The sequence below is a fragment of the Bubalus kerabau genome, chromosome 10, assembly GCF_029407905.1.
Source record: "Bubalus kerabau isolate K-KA32 ecotype Philippines breed swamp buffalo chromosome 10, PCC_UOA_SB_1v2, whole genome shotgun sequence".
NCBI classification, from domain to species: domain Eukaryota; kingdom Metazoa; phylum Chordata; class Mammalia; order Artiodactyla; family Bovidae; genus Bubalus; species Bubalus kerabau.
The window spans coordinates 33,748,782-33,773,708 of record NC_073633.1 but is presented as its reverse complement, the minus strand read 5'-3'; the positions used below and the strand labels follow the sequence as shown (position 1 = coordinate 33,773,708).

At 43.8% G+C, this 24,927-nt stretch overlaps 1 protein-coding gene across 1 annotated transcript in view; it reads left to right on the top strand.

The window, feature by feature from the left end:
• The window catches only part of RYR3 (ryanodine receptor 3), a 461,910-nt gene that overhangs the window by 279,501 nt on the left and 157,482 nt on the right, over positions 1-24,927 (top strand). Inside the window, exons 36-41 of the mRNA XM_055538999.1 lie at positions 2,599-2,685; positions 3,099-3,325; positions 6,048-6,843; positions 9,248-9,448; positions 16,274-16,376; positions 17,172-17,309. Coding sequence (XP_055394974.1) covers positions 2,599-2,685; positions 3,099-3,325; positions 6,048-6,843; positions 9,248-9,448; positions 16,274-16,376; positions 17,172-17,309 — 1,552 coding nt within the window. The remainder of the gene's footprint in view (positions 1-2,598; positions 2,686-3,098; positions 3,326-6,047; positions 6,844-9,247; positions 9,449-16,273; positions 16,377-17,171; positions 17,310-24,927) is intronic.

Genomic DNA, 24,927 nt, shown 5'->3' with positions numbered 1-24,927 from the left:
GTGTCTCATCCATAAATCCAGATCCTGGCACAAAGCAGGTGTGTGATAGGCACTAAATAACTGTCGAATGTCCTCAGCAAAGCTTATTTTAGACATAGCCTAGGCAGTTCTCGGAGAAGGCAATGGCACCCCACTCCAGTACTCTTGCCTGGAAAATCCCATGGACGGAGGAGCCTGCAGTCCATGGGCTCACTGAGGGTCGGACACGACTGAGCAACTTCACTTTCACTTTTCACTTTCATGCATTGGAGAAGGAAATGGCAACCCACTCCAGTGTTCTTGCCTGGAGAATCCCAGGGATGGGGGAGCCTGGTGGGCTGCCGTCTATGGGGTCACACAGAGTCGGACACGACTGAAGTGATTTAGCAACAGCAGCAGCAGGCAGTTCTAGCAGCTCCGTCCCTACCTATTAGTTTTACTAGCATCATCCTTTCATAATTATCCAGAGGTACCTGAAGCATCAGGTATAAAGCAACTGTCTTATCTGAAATGTGAGCCCACTGCAGTGTGCTTGAATGCCATATGCTGGGAACAAGCCTGGTGTTTAACCAGTCTGGCCTCTTCATCATAAGCCAACAGCTCTGAACCAGACAATCCTTTAAGTCACTTCTAGTCTTAAAAATGTGTTTATAAATATTATGTCTAAATGCATTGAGGAAGTTTATTATTTACAGGAAGCCTGTAACAAATATCCTGGCAGAAAGGAAAATCGCTATATTCATTTTCTATTGCCTCATAACAAATTACCACACACTCAGTGACTTAAAGGGCCTCCCAGGTGACTCAGATGGTAAAGAATCTGCCTGCAATACAGGAGACCCAGGTTCAATCCCTGGGTCAGGAACATCCCCCTGGAGAAAGGAATGGCAACCCTCTCTAATATTCTTGTCTGAAGAATTCCATGGACAGAGGAGCCTAGCGTGCTACAGTCCATGGGGTCGCAAAGAGTCAGACACAACTGAGCAACTAAAACTTTCACTTTACTTTCAGTGACTCAGAAGCGTTCATTCATTGTCCCATGGTGTCCATGGGTCAGGAGTCAGGACACGATTTATCTGGCTCAGCATCTCCCAAGGCTGCAGTCAAGTTGTCAGCCAGGCTGCATTCTTTTCTGGAGCTTGGGGTCCTTTTCTAAGTTCATGTGGTTGTTGGCAGAAATTCAGTTGCTTGCATTTGTAAAACTCAGGCTCCATTTCTTGCTGGCTGAAGCCAGGAGCTTACCCCTTTCAGCCCCATGAAACCCCCTAGAACTCCTTGCCACATGGCCTTCTCAAAACATGGCAGTTTACTTCTCTGAGGCTATCTGGAGCAACTTCTTCTCCAGTCTGCTGAAATGGAATCTTCTATATAATACAACCAATCAAGGGAATGGCAGGCCTTTAGCTTTTGCCATATCCTGTTTGCTGGAAACAAGACACAGATTCTAGAAGAGGCGATTGTACAAGGGAGTAACTCACTAGGGGACACTTTTCAGGTATGTCCAAAGCACCCAGAAGCCCGTAATTTGATGGGTCAGGAGAGTTGTAAGCATGTCCTAATGTCTGAATTTGCTTGGGCTCCCGTCTGTGGGGTTGCACAGAGTCAGACACGACTGAAGCGACTTAGCAGCAGCAGCAGCAAAGGACTTTCGTTGGTGGGATTAAAGTCGCATTTCTTCTTCTGTGGTCCTCCAAGTCTGATCAAAAGCTCCACATCGAAGTAAATAAGTGATAAATGAAGCCCCTGATGGTCATAAACATATCACATGCCTCATTTAAGCAGCAGCTAAAAGGCAGTTGGTGAATCTCACACTATTTAATGTAAGAAGTAAAATCATAGAGTGAAGAAGGGGTGGAGAGAAGTCTAGAGGAACCAAGTGAGGAGGAGAGGTTTTGAGGGAGGAGACAGGCTCTGGGGGCAGCTTCTTCATGGAAGTACCATGTGGTCCTTGCCTGCAAAGTTAGCTCTCGAGTGGGGGGACTTCTCCCTTCAGGGACATCGGGCCATCTCTGGAGACATTTTGGGTTGTCATGACCGTGGTGGGGTGGAGAGTACTACTGACACGTTAGTACATAGAGGCCAGGGATGCTGGTAACTACTCTACAATGCCCAGGACAGCCCTCACACAGAGACTTACCCAGCCCAAACCATCAGTAGGACCGAGGTTGGGACATTCTGCTATAATTCCACCAGGCTTGCCTGACCAGTGCCACGTGCCTTCAGAAAGAATACTGAAGTCACCTCACTGCCCTCACTCGTCACCTCCCATGACCAGAGCACGCACTGCCTCTGGTGGGCAGATGGTAGCTCCCGCCTGTGACTGCCCTCCTGCATGCTGGAGAAAGCTGCTGGCTTCTCAGTTACCTGAGAGGGAAAATGAAAGGATGTGAGACCGTTCAGCCCTGAGTGGAGAGAGGAGTACTGAAGTTAGGAACAGTGACAGTAGCTACCAGTAGGCCCCGGGTCTCTGGGAATTTCTGGACAGTTCCCAGTGAGCAGCCAGTCACCTGTCCTCTTCCCCCTCAAGTTAGAATGAGGGCGTTGATTGAAACACTCATGACTTAGCCCCCTAGGATTTTATAATTCTGGGCAAACCTCTGGATTTGTTTTGGTTTCCAGGTGGAGCCCAATACCAAAGTGTTTCCAGCCGTCTTCCTGCTGCCCACAAGCACCTCTCTGTTTCAATTTGAACTTGGGAAGCTGAAGGTATTTATCTGTCCCTTGTCTAATGGCTATACATAAGATGCACAGGCCATTATGGGGAGAAGCTCAGGCATGAGGAAACCAGGAAATCTGTGACCTCCTGCTTCTCAAATGCCCCCCCTCCACCTCTACACGTCCATGTGAAATTCATGCAGCAGAACATAGGTTCCCATTTTCCCCTTCTCCCACTTCTTTTGGGTTCCAAAAGGATTAATGGATGCTCATATAACCCATTATGTCAGGTCTTTATTAGTGCTGGAAAAGCCCTCATTGGTCCCTGGATGCACTTGTCTCTCTTTAATGCACAGCTCACTTTAAGGTATGACTCACTGTTGCTTATTGTGGGCCGACTGGACTGTGCAGTCACTGAGCATCTCTGAATTGCATGTGTCTGATGCCTTTCTGCCTTGCCCCAGAATGCCATGCCCCTGTCGGCAGCCATATTTAAGAGTGAAGAGAAGAACCCTGTCCCGCAATGCCCACCACGGCTGGATGTCCAAACCATCCAGCCTGTGCTCTGGAGCCGCATGCCCAGCAGCTTCCTGAAGGTGGAGACAGAGAGGGTGAGCGAGCGCCATGGCTGGGTGGTGCAGTGCCTGGAGCCCCTGCAGATGATGGCACTCCACATCCCGGAAGAGAACAGGTAGTAGAGGGGCCCATGGCGGAAGGGGAGGGGCCAGGAGATGGGGAGGTGGAGGCAGGACCCAGCAAGCCCGGGAGGGAAGGGGGAACATCCTCACTTGGCCAAGGTCCAGGGTGGTTGCTGATTGCCCAGAAGCATGGGTTTCTCTTTTCTTTCCCTTCCCCACTTTAACTATTCACTCAGAAACAGGAGCAGGATATTCACGATGATGTGCCAGCCGTGGGGCTTTCACTGAAGCTCTGAGTTCTGCACTCAGGGACATTTCCGTGCTTTAAATTAAAAAAGGCATGGTCCAGAAATCTGTTATGATGGCAATACTGGAAAGAATGAGGCAAGCCTAGATTGCTCGGAGAACCAAGAATCAGGCTCCTGGCCCCCCCTCCTCATTAACAGATTCTCCTGTTTTATGGCCTGGGTTCAGTTCCAGTGCTGCCACTTGCTGTTTGCGGCTCTTGAGTGATCTACTGATACACCCCAGGCTTCAGTCTCCTCATCAATACAGTGAGATCAATGCTCAGTCAATGGATTGCTGGGAGGGAAGAAAGAAAGTTGTGTAGGTAAAATCGAGTTCAGTTTCAGTTCAGTTCAGTCACTCAGTTGTGTCCAACTCTGCGACCCCATGGACTGCAGCACACCAGGCCTCCCTATCCATCACCAATTCCCAGGGCTTACTCAAACGCATGTCCATTGAGTCCATGATGCCATCCAACCATCTCATCCTCTGTCATTCCCTTCTCCTCCCCTCTTCAATCTTTCCCAGCATCAAGGTCTTTTCAAATGAGTTAGCTCTTCGTACCAGGTGGCTAAAGTATTGGAGTTTCAGCTTCAGCATCAGTCCTTCCAATGAATATTCAGGACTGATTTCCTTTAGGATGGACTGGTTGGATCTCCTTGCAGTCCAAGGGACTCTCACAAGTATTCCCCAACACCACAGTTCAAAAGCATCAATTTTTCAGTGCTCAGCTTTCTTTATAGTCCAACTCTCACATCCATACATGACTACTGGAAGAACCATAGTCTTGACTAGATGGACCTTTGTTGGCCAAGTAATGTCTCTGCTTTTTAATGCTGTCTAGGTTGGTCATAACTTTCCTTCCAAGGAGTAAGCATCTTTTAATTTCATGGCTGCAGTCACCATCTGCAGTGTTTTTGGAGCCCAAAAAAAAAATCTGCCACTGTTTCCACTGTTTCCCCATCTTTTTGCCATGAAGTGGTGGGACCAGATGCCATGATCTTAATATTCTGAATGTGGAGCTTTAAGCCAACTTTTTCACTCTCCTCTTTCACTTTCATCAAGAGGCTCTTTAGTTCTTCTTCACTTTCTGCCGTAAGGGTGGTGTCATCTGCATATCTGAGGTTATTGATATTTCTCCTGGCACTCTTGATTCCAGCCTGTGCTTCATCTAAGCCCAGCGTTTCTCATTATGTACTCTGCATGTAAGTTAAATAAGCAGGGTGACAATATACAGCCTTGACATACTCCTTTCCCTATTTCGAACCAGTCTGTTGTTCCATGTCTAGTTCTGTTGCTTCCTGACCTGCATACAGATTTCTTAAGAGGCAGGTCAGGTGGTCTGATATTCCCATCTCTTTCAGAATTTTCCACAGTTTATTGTGATCCACACAGTCAAAGGCTTTGGCATAGTCAATAAAGCAGAAATAGATGTTTTTCTGGAACTCTCTTGCTTTTTCCATAATCCAGTGGATGTTGGCAATTTGATCTCTGGTTCCTCTGCCTTTTCTAAAACCAGCTTGAACATCTGGAAGTTCATGGTTCACGTATTGTTGAAGCCTGGCTTGAAGAATTTTGAGCATTACTTTACTAGCGTGTTAGATAAGTGAGTTCAATTTATGGACATAGAATTAAGTAAGTTTTATTTTGTAAATGTTATTACCCCTTGATCACTTGGACGGGAAAAAAAATGGAGGGCAGAGCTACATTGACATCCATGTAGCTCCCACTTAGGTATTCCACTGGGTCATGGACAGCAGCAGCAGCACAGGTACTTGTAAGGAAGGAGCAGAAAGGAGTCCTGCCAAGTAAGCTAATTGCAAAGGGTCCTCAGATTCTCAGTGAGAAGACAAAATGGAAAAATCTAAGCAGAGATCAGAGCCTGTGCCCTGGACCCCCACACCCATACACACCTAAAGATTGCTACAGTCAGGATGGAGAAAGTGAATTGACACCAACTCACCTCAGGTTGGAAAGTGTTTCCTCTCTGGACAAGAGTGCAGGCATGTGTTTGTTTTCAGGAAAGGGAAAGCTGATGGTAAATTAGAGATCATGTAGATGAGGCAGATGGTAGATTGATGGAGAGCTTTAACTACATCTTCTTCAAGGGCAGAGAATGTCCTTGAGCCTACAAATAAGAAGACAGAGTCACCTGGCATGGACCTGATGAATGTTTTCAGTATTGAGGTTTGGACATTTCCCTAATGATGAGGACTTGGATATTTGGTAAGCTAGTGTCTTCTTTTAGTCTTTCAGACTTTTGAGACCCTTATAGTTAGAAATAGTGGATTATCAGGAGCTGGGATATGGACCAGAGCTGCAAGAGGAGTAATAACCTGTAAGCCCTCTATCTGCTCTGCCTTCCTTGGGCTGCATGAAATCTGGGGATTCCCAGAGTGAGCACTCTGCTGAATCCTGGTACATGGATTCACATGGAGGAAATTCACATTTCCTCCACATGGAGCAGTTGATTGCTTGTCTCTTCCACAGGTGTGTGGATATCCTGGAGCTCTGTGAGCAGGAGGACCTCATGCGGTTCCATTACCATACACTGAGACTCTACAGCGCCTTGTGCGCCCTGGGAAACAGCCGCGTGGCCTACGCCCTGTGCAGCCATGTGGACCTCTCCCAACTCTTCTATGCCATTGACAACAAGTACCTCCCTGGCCTCCTACGCTCAGGCTTCTATGACCTGCTCATCAGCATCCACCTGGCCAGCGCTAAAGAGAGGAAGCTGATGATGAAGAATGAGTACATCATCCCCATCACCTGCACCACCAGGAAAATCCGCCTGTACCCGGATGAGTCCAAGAGGCACGGGCTCCCTGGAGTGGGCCCGAGAACGTGCCTCAAGCCAGGGTTCAGGTTCTCCACCCCCTGCTTCATCACCACCAACGAGGAGCACCAGAAGCAGAGCCCCGAGATTCCCTTGGAACTTCTCAAGACGAAGGCGCTGGGCATGCTGACGGAGGCAGTGCAGTGCAGCGGCGCTCACATCCGGGACCCTGTCGGGGGGTCCGTGGAGTTCCAGTTTGTGCCTGTGCTGAAGCTCATCGGAACCCTGCTGATCATGGGGGTGTTTGATGATGATGACGTTCGGCAGATCCTCCTCCTCATCGACCCCTCTGTGTTTGGGGAGCACAGTGGGGAGACGGAGGAGGGAGCAGAGAAGGAGGAGGGGATGCAGGTGGAGGAGAAGGCTGTGGAGGCTGGGGAAAAGGCCAGCAGGGAGGCTCCCATCAAAGGCTTGTTGCAGACCCGATTACCGGAGTCCGTCAAGCTGCAGGTAACCCGGGGCAGCGAGCATCCTGCCCTTGGAAAGAACTAGGGAGGGAGACAGGGCAGCCTGGTGATGCGTCTGGACTGTGGACACGGGCCTGAATGTGGAGTGGAGCAGAGATGCTGAGGGAGAGCACCCCCTGGTCCTGCTTGTTTCTGAGCTGGAACCTACTCTTTAGTGAAAGTGAAAGTGTTAGTTGCTCAGTCATGTCCAACTCTATGAGACCCTATGAACTGTAGCCCACCAGGCTCCTTTCTCCATGGGATTTCCCAGGCAAGAATAGTGGAGTGGGTTGCCATTCCCTTCCCCAGGGGTTCTTTCTGACCCAGGGATTAAACCCAGGTCTTCTGCATTGCATGCAGATTCTTTACTGTCTGAGCTACCAAGTCTCCCTAAACCAAAATGAGAATACCAGCCCTCATCAATAAGGTACCTGTTTTAGAATTGGTTTTTTTGGTACCAGTGATAGATTTTCCCTGATCTTATCTCCTATTCCTTGGGACTAAAGGGCTTATTGGTGAGATCTTGTCTAGAGACAGAGAGGAACCTTTGACTGTGCAATTGACCAAAGGAACTAGCTTATAGGATGACCACACTCATCACCTACTCTCATACATTGCCATACCCTGATCACCAGGCTGATGTGGGCCTGTTATACTGGCATTCAAAGAAAATGCCATCTGAGCTAAGAGTCCTACTCACTTAGAGTTGCCCCCTTGGCATCACCTGAGGAACCTCAGTATTTCTTAAGACATAGTCTTACTAGACATGAGCTAGCATCGTGATGTACTGGGGATGATGGTGACTTTGTCTTTTCAGCATTGAGAAAAGAGAAATGAAAAGAAATAGAGGAGAAATTAACATAGTGCTGTAAATCAATTGTACTTCAATAACATTTTTTAATGAATAAAAAAAAAAGAAAAAAGAATAATAGAGGAGAGGAGTTTGTCTTAGTGGAGTGAGCCTAGTCCAGGAATCTCTGGATTTTAATTCCTGCTCCTTGGCCACTTACTAGCTGAATAAATTTGCCAAGTTAGTAGCCCATCAGTCTTAGCTTTATGATTTGTAAAATGTGGATGATGATATAATAAAACAATGTTAAAATGTGTTTTTATAAAATATAATTTGAAATATATTTAGTATAAAATATAAAAAGTAATCTGCAATTAAGTTCTCTTATCCAGTGTGATGGTGTTCATTTCATCAAAGCCTTAAATATAGAGCAGAAGCATAACAAATTTCATGTATGTACCTTAAACATTTTATTAAAACATATAAATGTGCTATTCTGATGGAGGGCCAAGACCTTTTCTTTAATGTGAGTCCCTGACTGGCACATAGAGTTCTCTCCTCCATGGATGTTACCTGTCATGTACCATCTATGATTGCCAGTCTGGGGTCTTTAAGGTACCCTGAGATCTAGAGGTAATCATAAGCAAGCTGAGTGCAAAATGCTTCTGGATTTTCATGATTTTCCCAATTTTTTATACTTGTCTAACACTCAATCTTAGCATTTTGTTTTTTTAAAAAAACTTGCCTTTCTCAGATGCTCCCTAGTCACTCAGCTTCATTTTCCTATTGTATTGACCCACATGACTTTAAATGGTAATTATAATCACAAGTAGAATGGGTGTAAGAGATGGGTCCCAGTTTACCTGGTGGGAGCAGAGGCTGTCCTGCTGGGCGAACAGCACCCCACCACCAGGGGCCTTGTCTATGCCCAGACACGCTAGAGGGTGCTCCTTAGTCATGTGTGTGGTGTTAAGTGGAGATGAGTGAACAGAACTTCTGCTTTTAGTAAAAATATGCAAAAAACACATAAAGTATGGCAAGTGCCTGGCACAGTGTCTGGCAAATAGCTGGTGCTCAGTAAGCTACAGCTGTTGTTTTTTTATTAGTATAAATTCTAATATGATAAAATTAGCTATAACAATCCCAATAAATTGATCAAACAGTGCCGATAAGCAAAAGCAATGAAAGATTCAGAGAGAAACCAAAGACTCACTTACCCATCATCTAGAACCAGAAGACGTCAGGGAAGAGACTCAGTCCTCAGATGTGCGATTTGGTGATGGTCTCTGTACTGAGCTTTGAGCCCTGGGAGAACACCCTCCTACATGCTGTTCTCTTTCTCCACAGGTAGATGTGCTCTATGTCTAATGAGCCCACTTCCCTGTTGTAGTTCTGGTCTCAGCAGTGAAGAACTGGGCTCTAGGTTCAAATACTATTCCAGAGTCATCCAGTAATAGCCAACTTGGACTCCAGTAATAGCTCTGTGGTTACTGTGTGACACTGGGCAAGTTCCTCAAATTGTCTAAGCCTCAGTGTTACCGTCTGTAGATTGGGAATGATAATTGCATCACCAGGGGACATGAAGCGTTATTATATTCTCACGTGTGTACACTTACAGATGTGTGAGCTGCTCAGCTACCTCTGTGACTGTGAGCTGCAGCACCGGGTGGAGGCCATTGTGGCCTTTGGTGACATCTATGTCTCCAAGCTCCAGGAAAATCAGAAGTTCCGCTACAACGAGCTCATGCAGGCCCTGAACATGTCTGCGGCCCTGACCGCCCGGAAGACCAGGGAGTTCCGCTCGCCCCCACAGGAACAGGTGAGAACCTTCCAGCCTGTTCCTAGGGAAGAACGGCACCCTCTGGAGCAGGGTACACACAGCCTTTATGTGAAAGGGCAGCCATGAGAGCTAAGGGAGATGGAAAGACCCCAGCCAGCACCAGCAGACAGGCTAGTCCTGGGCTGAGCTGATAAGCATCTGCCAGGCATCTTGGGTGGGAAGATAACCTTCTGAAACCGCATGGGGAGGGGGCCAGGCTTTCTCCCATCCTGCCATCCCACATGCCAGGGCCTCTGTCAGTAAGGCAAAGGCCAGATCACATCACATCACTAGACCAGCATCCTGCTTCACCCTTTAGAAGAATTTTTGTCTAGTCCATCCAAAAGCCACTCCTCTCCATCAGAGAGCAACAGAATATGGTCAGCATTTCCTGATTCATGAGGGCAGGTGCACATTCTTTCTTATCTGAGGGCCCAAACCTCTCACCCAGTTATGGAGACCCCTCTGGAATCCACCCCCCAACTCCAGCTCCAGGAAGCCTGGAGAGCAGAAGTTGGGTGAGGAAGTCCCTCCTGTGATGTTCTGTCTCCATTCTCTGTGGTCCCCGCCTTGGCCTCACTCAGATGGAAAGACTGCTTGGAAAAGAATGAAAATCCTGAGAAACTTGCAGATAACAGAGGGACATCTTGTAAAATAATAGTTTCCAGTCGTTCCTGCTGCCCAGCTGTTCACATATATCCTGTAAGCCATTCAGCAAGGCTCCCTTAGCATTCAAGGGAGAAGATAGATCTTTCAGGGAAGAAATTCATTTTCTGTCTCCAAAACCAAATCTTTGGATCTTATACATATTTGATAAGCAGCCTATCCATAAATTGTTGTCAGTGTGATTACCACCACTTTATATTAATGACTCCACCACAACTTGGTCCAATTACTTTCCTAAAGCCTGTTTAAAGCCTGTTTTATAGGCTACAGATATTTATACTGGCTTAAAAAGGAACCGCCTCTCTGGGTTTTTTAAGATTCCTTTGAATGATACTGGCCTTGATAAAGAGCAGATCCACCTGCTTCACAACCCTTTGCTAGATGCAAAATGAGAGGCCCTGTGGATGGATGGGAGCAGATAGTTTGTGCTGTGCTAAGGAAAACGGAGTGAGTGCAGTGAGCAAAGTGCAGTGAATTATTCTTGAAGGCTTTACAAATGTTGTCAGGCTGCTTTTAGACTGGCAACAGGTGTGAACATTCCCTATTTCGGCTGGGCAGATGCTGACTCACATTTGTGAAAAATGGGATGGCAGATGATGTGGTGATTAAAACACTGGCGTTGGCTTCAGAGCCTGGCTGCCATTCCGGCTCTGCCATCACTCACGGTATACTTATTACTTCTCTCTGTCTCAATGTCTTCAGGCTGCAAAATGCAGATAATGTTTGTGAAAATCCCACGAGATAATTCACTTAGTTTGCTTGGCAGGAACTCAGCCACACAGTAAACATTCTATAAGTAGGAAGGGCTCTCATTAGTTTTCGTGTCAGAGGTATTTGCCTTTGCCTCATATGCCATGTTAGCTCAGTTGGTAAAGAATCTGCCTGCAATGCAGGAGGCCCAGGTTCAATCCCTGGGTGGGGAAGATCCCCTGGAGAAGGAAATGACAACCCACTCCAGTATTCTTGCCTGAAAAATCCCATGGATAGAGGAGCCTGGCAGGCTACAGTCCATGGGGTTGCAAAGACTCAGACACGACCTAGCAACTAAACCATGTTCTATGACCTTCTGTCAGTGAGTCAGTGACTAGAGTTTACTCATGTTTTCTGGCATGTCCTCAGCTCAACCAGGACTGCATTGTCCATCTGACATTATCTTTATCGACACAGCTCATGATCCTGGCTCCTGGAAGAACCCTTTCACTCTTGCTGCATTCTGCCTCCTTACCTTCTCTTCTGCCATCCTCTGAGCTCACCATCACTTCCTCCTTTAACCTTGTAGGCAGTCCTCTGAACAATCATTTCAGACCCCTTTCAGAAGTCTCAAGAACTTCTTTCCTTATGTGTTAGACCAATGATTCGTGAGCAGACATCAGAATCCCTGGAAGACTTAATAAAACACAGATTGCTGGTCCCACCTCTAGGGTTTCTAATTCAGTAGGTCTTGGGTAAGTCCTGAGAATTTGCATGTTTAGTAAGTTTTCAGGTGATGCTGAGGTGTCCAGAAATGAAATAAAAGAAGGGACACTCTTACCAAACTCAGTAGTCTCCTTTGCCGCCCCTCCCAGAGTATTCATTTCGAGAAGAATCTGCCAATAGAACTTTCTAAATAATCAAGAATTTAATAAAGGATTTGGAGGATTTCAGTCAATTTCAGGGCATAGGAATGCAAGATCACTTGGAAAATAAGATACATAGGAATTAGAATTTTAAAACAGTGATATGATTACCTCACTCTTCTGTAACTTTTGAGAATAAAAAAGAGGTTTTCAGCCCTATATTCATTCACTGTTTAAAAAGATGAAATAGAAACATACATGGGGGATGTAACTAAGTATAAAGGTAGTAAAGCTAGGATTAGTCCAGTGATTGTTGGCAAGTTATTCAAGCATAGTCAGTAAACCTTTCACTTTGAAAAGGACTTCATTTAGAGGGTATGACCTGTAGCAGAAAATTCAGCTCACTCCCATTTTTAGTTATGCCCTGAGGGCTCCCACTTGCTTCCTAAATGTTCTACCAAAAGGAAAATCTTTCAGTAAAGAAATTAACTTTTTGATTCTTGGAACCGGATCTTCAGATCTTACTTTAATGAACAACTCATTGATATATGTTGCTGATACAGTTAGCATAATTCAACCAATTTTACCATCATGAAACAACTACAAAAATAACATTTCCAACCTGTTTTATGCATATTATACAAACAATACTTTCAAAAAAGTATTTGCAGTAGAAGCTTTGAATAAGGATCTTTCTAACAATATTAAATAAGGTTCATAGTTTAATAAAAGATATTATAACTGTTTTCACCTAGAAATCCCAAACAAAGGGAGAAAATACCCCTTTGCCTGGTGTTGGGTTACCCTATATGATAGAGTAAAATGGACAAGATTGCCTCTGGTTATTTTTATTTACTTACTTATGGCTACGGTGGTCCTTTGTTGCTGTGCGTGGGCTTTCTCTCTAGCTGTGGCGAGCAGGGGCTACTCTCTCGTTGTGGTACGCAGACTTCTCATTGCAGTGGCTTCTCGTGTGGAATACAGACTCTCAGCACGTGGGCATCAGTAGATGTGGGTTCAGTTGCATCTCACAGGCTTAGTTGCTTCGCAGCATGTGGAATCTTCCCAACCAGGAACTGAACCTGTGTCTTCTGTATTGGCAGGTGGATTCTTAACCTCTGGACCACCAGGGAAGTCCTACCTCTAGTTATTACTTCAGTGCCTTTACTAACTAGGGTCATGGGTCTGTGGAAGAATTTAGACATCAAGGAATCTGAGTGTTAGCTTTTTTTTTTTTTTTTACCAAATTTTCATTAATTTCTAATAGCCGTTCTTTCAATTATTGAAGTAGGCAGCAAAGCAAATACTTGACTTTGTCACCCACAGAGATTGTATATTTTTTCATATGGTATCACAGTGGTTCTAATACTTGGTAATATCATTTACATTCATCACTGCTTCAAGGTCGCAGTGGGTATGAGGGCTGCCCCAAGATCTTTTGTCTAATGAATTAATAAATAAGTATATATGTTGCTGCTGCTGCTGCTAAGTCACTTCAGTCATGTCCTACTCTGTGCGACCCCATAGACAGCAGCCCACCAGGCTTCCCCGTCCCTGGGATTCTCCAGGCAAGAACACTGGAGTGGGTTGCCATTTCCTTCTCCAATGCATGAAAGTGAACAGTGAAAGTGAAGTTGCTCAGCTGTGTCTGACTCTTCACGACCCCATGGACTGCAGCCTACCAGGCTCCTCTGTCCATGGGATTTTCCAGGCAAGAGTACTGGAGTGGGGTGCCATTGCCTTCTCCAAGTATATATGTTACTATATCACAAATATGTTTTTTATGATCTTGATAATTAGATTTCATTGTAACTGTTTCTCTTTGTAATCCCTTATATTTTATTTTAGGTATTTAAAATATTAATTTGAGAAAAACATCCATGAGTTTCACCACACTGTCCAAGTAGGACATGCATGCTCACTAACCCAATTGTGTCTGACTTTTGCAACCCCACAAACTATAGCCTGCCAGGCTCCTCTGTCCATGAAATTTTCCATGCAAGAATACTGGAGTGGGTTGCCATTTTCTATTACAAGGGATCTTCCCAACACAGGAATAGAACCTGTGTCTCTTGCATCTCTTGAATTGGCAGGCAGGTTCTTTTCCAATGAATCACTGGGGAAGTCAGGGTAATCCATGGCACAGAAACAGTGAAGCATCTCTGACATAAATTGTAAAGGAAAGGATGATAGGCTGGCTTCAAAACATAAAACTGACATGTCAAGAAAAATTCTATAAAGAGAATTAAAAGCTCACTAAAAACTAGGAAATGTATTTGGAATTGCAACCCCATGGACTGTAGCCTACCAGACTCCTCCATCCATGGGATTTTCCAGGCAAGAGTACTAGAGTGGATTGCCGTTTCCTTCTCCAGGAATATATATTACCAAGAGAAAATAGTCTATAGAGATGTGCAAAACACTTGCCAATTAATTTTTAAAAGATAATCACACAACAGAAAAATGGAGGAAGAAAGTGGATGGGAAATTTATAAATGATGAGATAAAAACAGTCCTTCTGTGAGAAAAAACAGTTCAACCTTACCAATTAAATGCAAATTAAAGCAACAGGGATATGACATTTTTTACTCATTAGATTGGAAAATATTTGAAAATATGTTAACTCTCATTACTGTAATGGCGTTGGCAAAGTAATACACACTCTTGTATAAAGTTGGTAATAATGCAAACTGTTGTGAGCTTTCTGGAGAGCAATCTGGCAATTCATATCAAAAGCCATTAAAATGTACAAACCTTTTGATCCAGGCATTTTGCTTCTATGAGTTTATCCTAAGAAAAAGAACAGAGATGTGAACAAAAATTCCATAAAAGGAAATTCAAACTGACTTTATTTACAGGGATAAAAAATGAAAGCAACTGAGATATTTCAGAGCGGATCATTAATTTTACATACATTTTATATAAATCGCTGTTCATCCTTGTGATGAAATGCAGTGCACCTGTAAGAGATCGAGTTAAGAACATTTTAAAATTCTTAAGATAAATTAAGTTGAAAAATTGAGTTTCAAAAAAGTCGAGTTGGATTGTAATCTCAATCTGCCTATATAAAGATATTAACTAAAATATTAATGGCAGCTATCTCAGTGGGGAGATGTCAGTAAATTTTCTTCTTTAGCCAATCAAGTTCTGTATTACCTTTATAATCAGAAAAAAGGAAAAGCTACTTTTATTTTTTTAGCAACTCAGTTTATGGCTTTATTTCACTAGTGTATTATTTACGTCTTTGTATTCTCATGACCCATCTCTCCAAAGATCATTTAAAATGCATGCCCTGAATGCATGACTTTCTTCTCAGAATCATGCATTCCTTCTTAAAGGCAGGAATTAGAGCCATAGTCACCAAAATAGTTATTCCAAAGAAGGAGGGTAGAGACAGTATTTTGGTGATGTAAAGCAATATTGCTAGAATATTTTCTTTTCCTTTTTTTGCATTTGTAGTGGGGTCCCCCCCCCCAGTTGTTGAGGTTTGGTTAACACAGAACATTATAGAGCTTAAGGTGTACAACCATAATCACTTGATATCTGTCTATATTGTGGAAGGACCATCACAGTGATTTTAGTTAACATCTGTCACCTCACATAGTTATGAATTATTTTTCTTATGATGAAAACTTTTAAGATCTAGTCTCCCAGAGGGGGAAGGAGAGAGCAGGACAAATTGAGAAAGTTGCACTGAAAGTCACACTAGTACATGTAAACTAGGTAAGGATGAGGTGGTCAGATGGCATCACCGATGCAATGGACATGAGTGTGAGCAAACTCCACGAGATAGTAAAGGACAGGGAAGCCTGGCGTGCTGCAGTCCGTGGGGTCACAAAGAGTCAGACACGACCAAGCAACTGAACAAGGAAGCAGTGTGAGAGAAAAACCTTGTGCTGAATATATTTTGTACTTATTTTTTATTTATGTGTATGTTGCCTAATATGGCAAAACCAATACAATATTGTAAAGTAATTAACCTCCAACTAAAATAAATAAATTTATATTAAAAAAATAAAATAAAATAGATTTAAAAAATTAAAAAATTAATAAGAATTAATAGGAAAAAATAAAATAGATAGCTAGTGGGAAGCTGCTGTGTAACACAGGGAGCTCAGCTCAGTGCCCTGTGATGACCAAGAGGGGTGGGATGGGGGGTGGGGGTGAGGTGGGAAGAAGGCTCAGGAGAGGGGGGACATATGTGTACTTATGGCTGATTCTTCTTGTTGTGCAGCAGAAACCAACACAACATTGTAAAATAATTATACTCCAATTATAAATTTAGAAAAGATCTATCTTAGCAGTTTTCATGCACAGTGTTGTTACATTACTACCCCAGACTTACTCATCTCATAACTTGAAGTTTGTGCACTTTTAAAAAATATTTTTAGTTTTTTTTATTGAAATATGGTTGATTTATAATGTTTCAGGTGTACAGCAAAGTGATTCAGTTATAAAAAGCTATTTTTAAATGTTGGCTGTCTTTACACACACACAAAATCGAGTTAAAAGTTTGCAAAGAATGTTAGGTATCTAAGGTTGGATCTGAGTTCTTTAGACAGACATTGAGAACCAACTAGCCAATCTTTTTTGCCCTTCCAAGATCAACATGCTTCTTAACTTTCAACTGGGGGAGAACTGCCCATGCCCAGAAGAGATCCGGGAAGAGCTGTACGACTTCCATGAGGACCTTCTCCTTCACTGCGGTGAGCTTCCAGATAAAAGCTTTATCCAAGACAAGGCTGTTCATGGTTCCTTGGTTAGAAGTTCATGGGAGGTTGTAAAGTTAGTTTCTGTTTAAAATTATAGTGCTAATTGTCCAAGAAATAATTCTTTCCAAACTGTTTGGGTCAGAGAAGATATAGGACATAATCCTGGGATAATACATGACTGAAACTCCTTCTGTCTACAAGAAATGTTGCTGAGATCTAAGAGGGGATTGGGTCTCTGAAGAAGGAAGAAAAGAAAAGATCTTTATATAAACCTCACCCAATTTATCTCAAGTTAGATATCTGGGACACTCTTCCCAAATGAACCAAGATTCTGATCACCTTTGCTTTTTAGCTTCTGCAATGATAGGAGTATGACCATGTCTGCCCTTAAGAACTCTAAACCAGCCATTTCTACTTTGATATGTATCTGTTGGTTTTAAGTGCCCATCAACAATTGCACTGCTTTTGAAAACTATGTGGATAACAGATGACTTTTTCATTTGAAGTAACAGATTGTTAACTGTTTCTTTCTAGATACTCTGGAGCCCATTTGGAGTATGGGTTAGAAAAACTTAAGTCTTGGGGTTGAAATTACTTTATGTTTTTGCATACAAAAAATTATCATTTAAAAAGCTTGCCAAAAGACATGTAGATAAATATTTATAGGAGGCTGCCTATAGTATATTTAGAAAGTTCCAAAGGATGGAAAGCAGTGTTTCTATGTTCTTTCAATTATCTGGTGGCTTTGTGTACTGTTTGAGATCGTCCCTCTTTCTGTGGCTTGCTTAGGGGTTCCCCTGGAAGAAGAGGAAGAGGAGGAAGAGGATTCCTCCTGGACTGGAAAATTCTGTGCCTTGGTGCAGAGAATCAAAGGCGCTCCCAAGCCAGAGAAGGAGCAACCAACAGAGGAAGGAGAGAGATGCCCTAGTAAGTTCCCGTGCCTTTCCATCATGGTGCTCCCAACCCAGGGCTCTTCTAAGGCATAATTAAAGTAAAGTGAAAGTGTTAGTTGCTCAGTCGTGTCCACCTCTTTGTGGCCCCATGGACTGTAGCCTGCCATGGATTCTCCAGGCAAGAATACTGGAGTGGCTTGCCATTCCCTTCTTCAGGGGATCTTCCTGACCCAGGGATCAAACTCAGGTCTCCTGAATTGCAGGGAGATTCTATACCATCTGAGCCACCAGGGAAGCCCCTAATTAAGGTAATGAACTTCCTAAACATATATTGTGGGGTGGAGAAGGGCTGCTTAGCTTCCAGGAAGCATCTGGGCATTCTGTTATAATTGATGCTCTTAATGCTCTATATCTGGGGCTCTGCTTTCCTTCTGACTTAAGGAGCTTACTTTCAGAGTCTTCTGAAAGGGATAGATTGCTTGGTAGGTCTGCTCTTGTCTGTCTACTTTTAAATGCCTGATACCTGTACACAGATTTCTGTTTTTCTTTCTTTTATGTTTTCATAGTCTTCCTCTTGTAACCCTCATTGTTCTTGTCATTTTTGTTTGTGGTTCCTTTGCATTGAAAATCGCCCCATACTGTCTGAGCTACCAGGGAAGCCCCTTAGCAATCAAAGGGAATAGGTTGTGGAGTTTGGAGCAGGGGAGTTTGTTTTCATTTGGGGGCTATGATTTTCCTAATACAACACCCTAGAGAACTTGGACCTTCTATCTTTCAACTTTCCTGAACCTTGTTCAAATCATTTTTCTAATCCTTATAGTACAGATAATTCCTACCATTGAACTATTCCCATTTTGAAACAAGATCATTGTTTGTAGTGCAAGACAGTTTACTGTCCATAAACTATCTATACTTCAAGAAGAAGATTGTCTGCATATTATAATCAGTCTTCTCTGTACTATGAAATTATGCAAAGATTTTACTTGTCTAAAGAAGAAGGAATTTTCCAGGTTTAATATAGTTGTCTTATTCCCTGTTCCTATCCATCTTAGAACATGCTTTCAAACTATAGACTAGAGCAATAGACTGTCAAGATATGATCAGTTTTTCTGAAAACACTGCTTTGGGGTTCATACATCTTACTGCCCTTTCTATTGACCTTCCATCTTTGTCATACTATCTCTGAAAGGAAAGAATCGTCCCCATTTATCAGCAGAAGTGTTGAAGCCTCAAAAGAGTGTCTGGGGTGCTTGGCAGCAGTTGTACTGGCAACCCTTGATCGGTCCTATTTCTCACCATGGAGGGGGGAGGTCTTTGGTGAAAACATGCCAGCATGATTCAAAGGTTCAGAAAAGTGAGTTTAGAGTTCCTTTGTGGTTACTGCCAAAGCAGAACTAAAAATAGACTGAACTGACCCACATTACCTGCGGAGAGTCTGTTTTTAAAACAGATGCTTCTTTCTAAGACAATATGTCACGACCAGGGGTCCTCCAAGGCGACCACTTCATGTTAGGTAAATAGAGTCAGTTAGATGAGCCCACCTGGTTCTAAAGTCTCCCTGACTCTAAGAATGGTTTTCAAGCTCCAAGGACTACAGTGGTTAGCATTTGCTACCCCGGGGTTCAGGCAGAAAGATTATGTTGTATCTGTTCTGGCAGGACATGCAGAACAACCTGAAAGGCCACTCCAGCAGTGGGTGTATCTGAGGTGCTCAGGCAGTGTTTCTAAGCCTCCTTAGATTCTCTCCAATCAGCTTCTCCCTGAGACATACACACACAGATACGTCCTCCAGGAAGTCTTTTTTTCCCACCTCATCTTCCATCTCCCTACCCCTGCCACATTATCACAAAATTTCTAACAGGGCATGTCATCCAGGGCATGACATAAATTTCTAACATTGCCATGTGTCTTACAAGGCAATGTCAGGAAAGTCATGCCACCTTAGGCAAAGTATTTTTTACTGGGACTTAGTACAGAGACCACATCTTACTCGTTTCTACATTCACCTCATCAGCACACATCTTTTTGACCTCTAATACGTGTTAATCATTTGAGACTCACAAAGATGAAGAAAATGTGGCCCTAACAGACAAAGGAGGAAATGGGTGTGGACAGTCAAACTCCATATAGCATGAGGTCAGGTGTGCTATAGTACAGATAAAAGTACAGATAAGGGACAGCAGGTGGCCAAAGGAGGGGAGTGAAAACTCCATAAAGGTTATAAATTGGTAGATGTAAGAGGGAAAAGTATTTTTGATGAAAGGAGCTACTTCAATAAAGCCCAGAGGCAAAAAAAAAAAAAAAAATCATATTCCAAGAGTGGCAGTGAATTGAGATTGGCTGAATTGTAAAAGGAATAGAATGAGGAAGTGTAGGAAAGGCGGGGTGTGTTAGAGCAGCGTGTCCTGAAAACTCCAGTGGTTCACAGTCTCAGAGTGTGACATGTGGCTGTTACCGTGCATTTTATACTTCTTGGCCTTACAGCTGCCAGGAGGGAGGGGCTGGCACGTGGTGTACCCACTGTGTCCTGAGTGTTGTCCTGGCACTTCTTTGAGTATTACCTCATTTAACTCTCCCAACAAAAATATGCAGTCAACAATGTTATTCCTATTTTACAATTGAAGAAACGGATGTAAAGACAGGTTAAATAACTTGCCAGGGTCACACGGAGAGTAGCATAAAAATTCAAATCTTTGTTTATCCCACAGCAAACAACCAGATATAGTGGCAGCCAGGTCCCCGTTTTGTACGCTAGGCAGCTAAGCCTGAGAGAAGTGAAGTAATGTGGACAAGGTTCTGGCAACAAGTGAAAAAGAGGCCAAGATGAGAATCACGCTCCATATCCAGGGCCCCTGATCTTTGAGAACTGTGCAGGGATGCTGTGGAGGGGGCGGGGGTGGGAGAGGGTAGGGGAGGATGGAGAAGCTCAGAGATCAAGGATGCTTGACTAGGAGCTTGCCTCAGCATCAGTTTATTCTGCACACTGAATACACATAGACACTAAAATAAAAGCAATTTGATTACCTTCCCAACAAGGTAAAGACAGAGACCCCAGGTCCCTGAGTCTTTTGCTGTCCCATCTGTGTCCCGTCTTCGTTCCAGGGCTTTCAGGGGCTTCCCTCCCTAGCACATCAGCAAACATCACCTGTTCTCTCTGTGCTCTCTTCCCCGTTGTCATCATCGGTCATTTAATCGCCTGAATGTTTTCGAGAAAGTGATTATGAGGCTGGTTGACTGATTTCAAAAACAACAGGCTAATTATCTCCATATGATGGATGAGACCCCAGGAGGCTGCGGAGATGGGCTGGCAGAAGTACAGTCTCACGGATGCTTTGTGAGGCTGCCTCTGATAGGAAGGGGTGTCCGGCCAGCTGGGGAAATGGTCCTGGGGGTGAAGCACTTGCTTCACAAGTGGGGAGGCTCTAGCCAAGGTAGCAAACCACTGAGAGAGGGAAAGAGATTTAGCAGAAATACTCAGCCACCAGGAGACTGTCCACGCACAACCAGCCCTGAGAGCCAAGGTCAAGGGCAGCCAGACCAGGGGGACTGGGAGTTTTGTGGGGTCCAGTTGTGCAGAGACAGGAGAGGCTCATCTCTTGTACAGCCCTAACTCCTATGCTGCCTCAGCCTATAGACCATCTATAGACAGGAACCGTGATTTGTTTATTAAATTGTAGTGTTTCTTTGCTTAAATAAAAAGTAAAGCGAGGATTAGTCTAACAACAGCCATCAGTGTTGGGGAAACTTAATTCCTACCACATCTGTCTTTTCTGTTCTTACCTGATGATCTGGAGAGTTAAGTGATGATTCAGGTACCGCATTTAGCACAGAGTCAGACTCACAAGAAGTTCTTAGCAAATACTGGCTACTACTGTTGTGATGAGAAATAGAGTGTTCTAGCAAGCTGCCTAAACTTTTACCCTTATTTCCCAGACAGGGAAGCCAAAAGAGAAGGAAACAAGTATGCATGTCTACAAATTAAATATAGAGCTGAGATGAAGGAGAGCGGGGTGCTTTCTTAGATGTTCAGCTGCTTGCCATGGAGCCCAGGGAGGCGGGGCAGCGGGGGAGTTGGCACATGATGTGCCTCTCGGGGTCTGACAGCCAGTGCCTGTTCACTGGGCCCTGATGACACAACATAAACAGAGCGGTTCTTTCTTGTCAGTGAGGAACAATGTCCAGTTGTCTTTGCAGGCTTTGCCTTTCAGGTTTTCAGAGCCTTGCAGCCTTGCTCTCAGGGATCTCTATAGAATCCTTGTTCTACTGAAATGAGGTGAAAGCAGTACCAAGTGCACAGCCCAAGCCAGAGAGGCACCAGGAAAGCTCAGAGAAATTGTTTCATTACTAAGTTGCGTCTGACTCTTTTGCAACCCCATGGACTGTAGCCCGCCATGGACTGTAGGCTCCACTGTCCATGGGATTTCCCAGGCAGGAATACTGGGGTGGGTTGCCATTTCCTTCTCCAGGGGATCTTCCTGACCCAGGGATCAAACCTGCATCTCCTACAATGGCAGGCAGATTCTTTACTGATGAGCCACCTGGGAAGCTCCAGAGATATTAGCATGATGAATTTTCCAAATATCCTTGAAATGTATGGATTTAACTTTCTCCCTAACCTTTTCTGCTAAGAAGTCGTAGGTATTTGGCCACTTTATAACACAGAGCAGACTTTCAGCCCAGAGGAAGCTCTGGAGCATGGAGCACAGAGGGCATGACACTCTCCCTAGTAAATCTTCCCAACTAAATCTAGCGGGTGTTATTGTGCCATCTGACCCCTGACACAAGAAGGGCTCTTTCTCCACCAGCAATCAGGACAGTCATCAGAAAGGCCATCAAGTTGCCACAGCTCATCTTCTCGATGTAAGTGATTAGCGATGTGCAGTGATGCTTTGATAATGGCCACTTCTTCGCCAGGGTCAGTAACCACTGGCATTTAAAGATTTTATTTCCTCAGTCTCAGATTTTACTATTAGCAAGTGCAAGCTGGGTAACATGGTGATAAGGCTGGTTAGCATTAAAATTCAGTGGTAAAATTCTTAGTGCTTATCAGTTTAACCCAATGAAGACATAGGTGTTCATTTCACCATTTTAATAAATAAGGACAACGCTTTCAAGAACTCAGTGGGTCAGATAGACACAGAATTGTAGAATATTAAGCCACAAGTGACTTGACTTCATACAAGTGAACAGAGCCACAGAGAGATTAAGCATCTTGACCAAGGTCTCACAGGCGAAGCAGGAACCAAGTACCCAGCACTCTTGTCACTAGATGACACACTCATTCATTTTCTTCAACATGAATTTTATATTGTTCACTTCATTTTATTGGTGAAGAATCTGAGCCTCTTGGGAAAGTGACTAATCTGCCCAGCTCAGAGTCAGTTAGAAAAAGAGCTAAAGCTTTATAATCTTCAGGATTTATTTCTGAATCCATTTTGGAGTTTATGAAGAGCGCTTCTAAGCAGTATAATATAAATTTAAAGCATTAATAAAGATAACTATTTTTCTGAATTTTACAAAGCTATTGAGAGTAAGCAGTGCTAAGATGGTAACATAGATGGGTTTAGACTCCAGCAGGCAAGGTTTGATTCCCAGCTCTGTCACTTACTGCTTATGATATTAAGCCAATTTCTGAAACTTTTCTGTTTTAGTTTTCTTGTCTGTAAAAAGAGAATAATAATAGTTCCAGTCTCACAGGGTAGGAGAAGGGAATATAAGAATTCAGTAAAGCAGTGCTCAGTTTAGTGTTCTGGTACTTAGAAGTTGGTGTACCTTTCAGCTCCTGACGTGAATTTAAAAGGTATAGTTCATACATAAGAACTTCACTTCCATGTTTATCATTTCGGGTGCTTTCAGTAAAAAAAAGAACAGAAAACCCAATTCAGATGGAGTAGCTGATAAAGGAATTTATGACTGGTGTATCTGGAGGTGATGGCCGCAGTCCCTTTGTTGAATTAATTCCTTGGCTCTCCTCACCTCCACAGCCAACATGGTGACTGCATTTCTGGGCCTCATCCATGAACAACAGTGTTCAAGGGAATGGTGAGAAGGTTTCTTCTACTCTGGTATTCAAGGCAAGAATCCTGCGATCACTTTTGACTGGAGAACTTGATCAGGGGTCAACTGTTGACCCAATGGGTGTGACCTAGAAAATAACGTGCTGCTGACTTCGTCGCCGGAGCCACCTTTGGAGGAGGGTTGGGTCCTTTCACAGAGGAACATGGCCATGAGGTAGAGAGGCAGGTATCTGTACAAAAGCAGGGTTCTGTTAAGAAGGAAGAAGGGTCAAATAGATGCTGACTCGGTGGTCAGGAATATTCAGTATGCCATGACGGTCATCACCTCCAGCATCTTTCATTTATCCCGTGGGTAGTGTTGAGATGTATGCAGTTCTGCGCTTGATGTTCAGAAAGGGAGTAGAGGCCAAAACGCTGTGTTATAGGAACTAGAGAATGTGCTGTCTATAACATGTATGCGTTATCTAATGGGCCATCGTGGTTCTGTGGTGAGTACTTTCTGCGTTTACTGTCATTCGCGTTTGACACAAGCCCTGGGCCAGATCCAGACAGTCTTGGCTTGTGTCACCCACGCTGTCATTTATCTACTCCAGTTTCCTCAGCAAAAACTTCGAAAACTAGCTCGCTCTCAGGTCTGATGTCTATAGCGCTTGCTCACTGAAATGCTCCTGTCTGATTCGAATCTTCAGAAAAGGAGTCAAGTATCCTCAATCCAGGACTTTCTATCCATGAGACTATGTCAGTTTCCTGCCCTGCTGTAACAAATCACCACAAATTTGGCGGCTTAAGGGCTTTCCTTGTGGCTCAGCTGGTAAAGAATTCGCCTGCAATACAGGAGACCTGGGTTCAATCCCTGGGTTGGGAAGATCCCCTGGAGAAGGGAAAGGCTACCCACTCCAGTATTCTGGCCTGGAGAATTCCATGGACTGTATAGTCCATGGGGTTGCTAAGAGTCGGACACGACTGAGCGACTTTCAGTTTCACTTTTGGTAGCTTAAAGCAGCACAAATTCATTACCACCCAGCTCTAGAGGTCATAAGTTTAAAATGAGTTAGTAGCATTACAGTTCTTCTGGGGAGAATCCATTTATTGCCTTTCCCAACTTTGAAAGGCTGCCTGTATTTTTAACTAGTGGCCCTCCAGCAGAGGTGCCAGTCCAACCTCTGCTTCTGTCATCACAGGTCCTTCTCTGACTCTTAACCTTCCTGCCTCCCTCTTATAAAGACCCTTGTGATTACATTGAGCCCACTCAGATAACCCAGGATAGTCTTCCCATCTCAAGATCCTTAATGTAGTCACATCTACAAAGCATCTTTGACATGTCAGGCAACATGGTCACAGGTTCTGAGAATTCAGAGTTGAACATCTTGGCGGTGGGGTGGAGGGGCCTTATTCAGCGTACCTCAGGGAGGAAGAAAGCAGAGGTTGAAATACACTTGTTCTTCCTACTTGAAATTGATCTACCACCTGTTATGCCTCCAGAGCATTTACGGCATACCCCAAGCTGACTTTTAATCACCTAGAATTTAAAAATAAGTCTACGTAATTAAGAGGCGCATAATTATTTTTCTTTCCCCATTGTAAGTGTGAGCATTATAAATTGCTTTCTAAGTTTAAGTACAGTGCAGTTTTGTT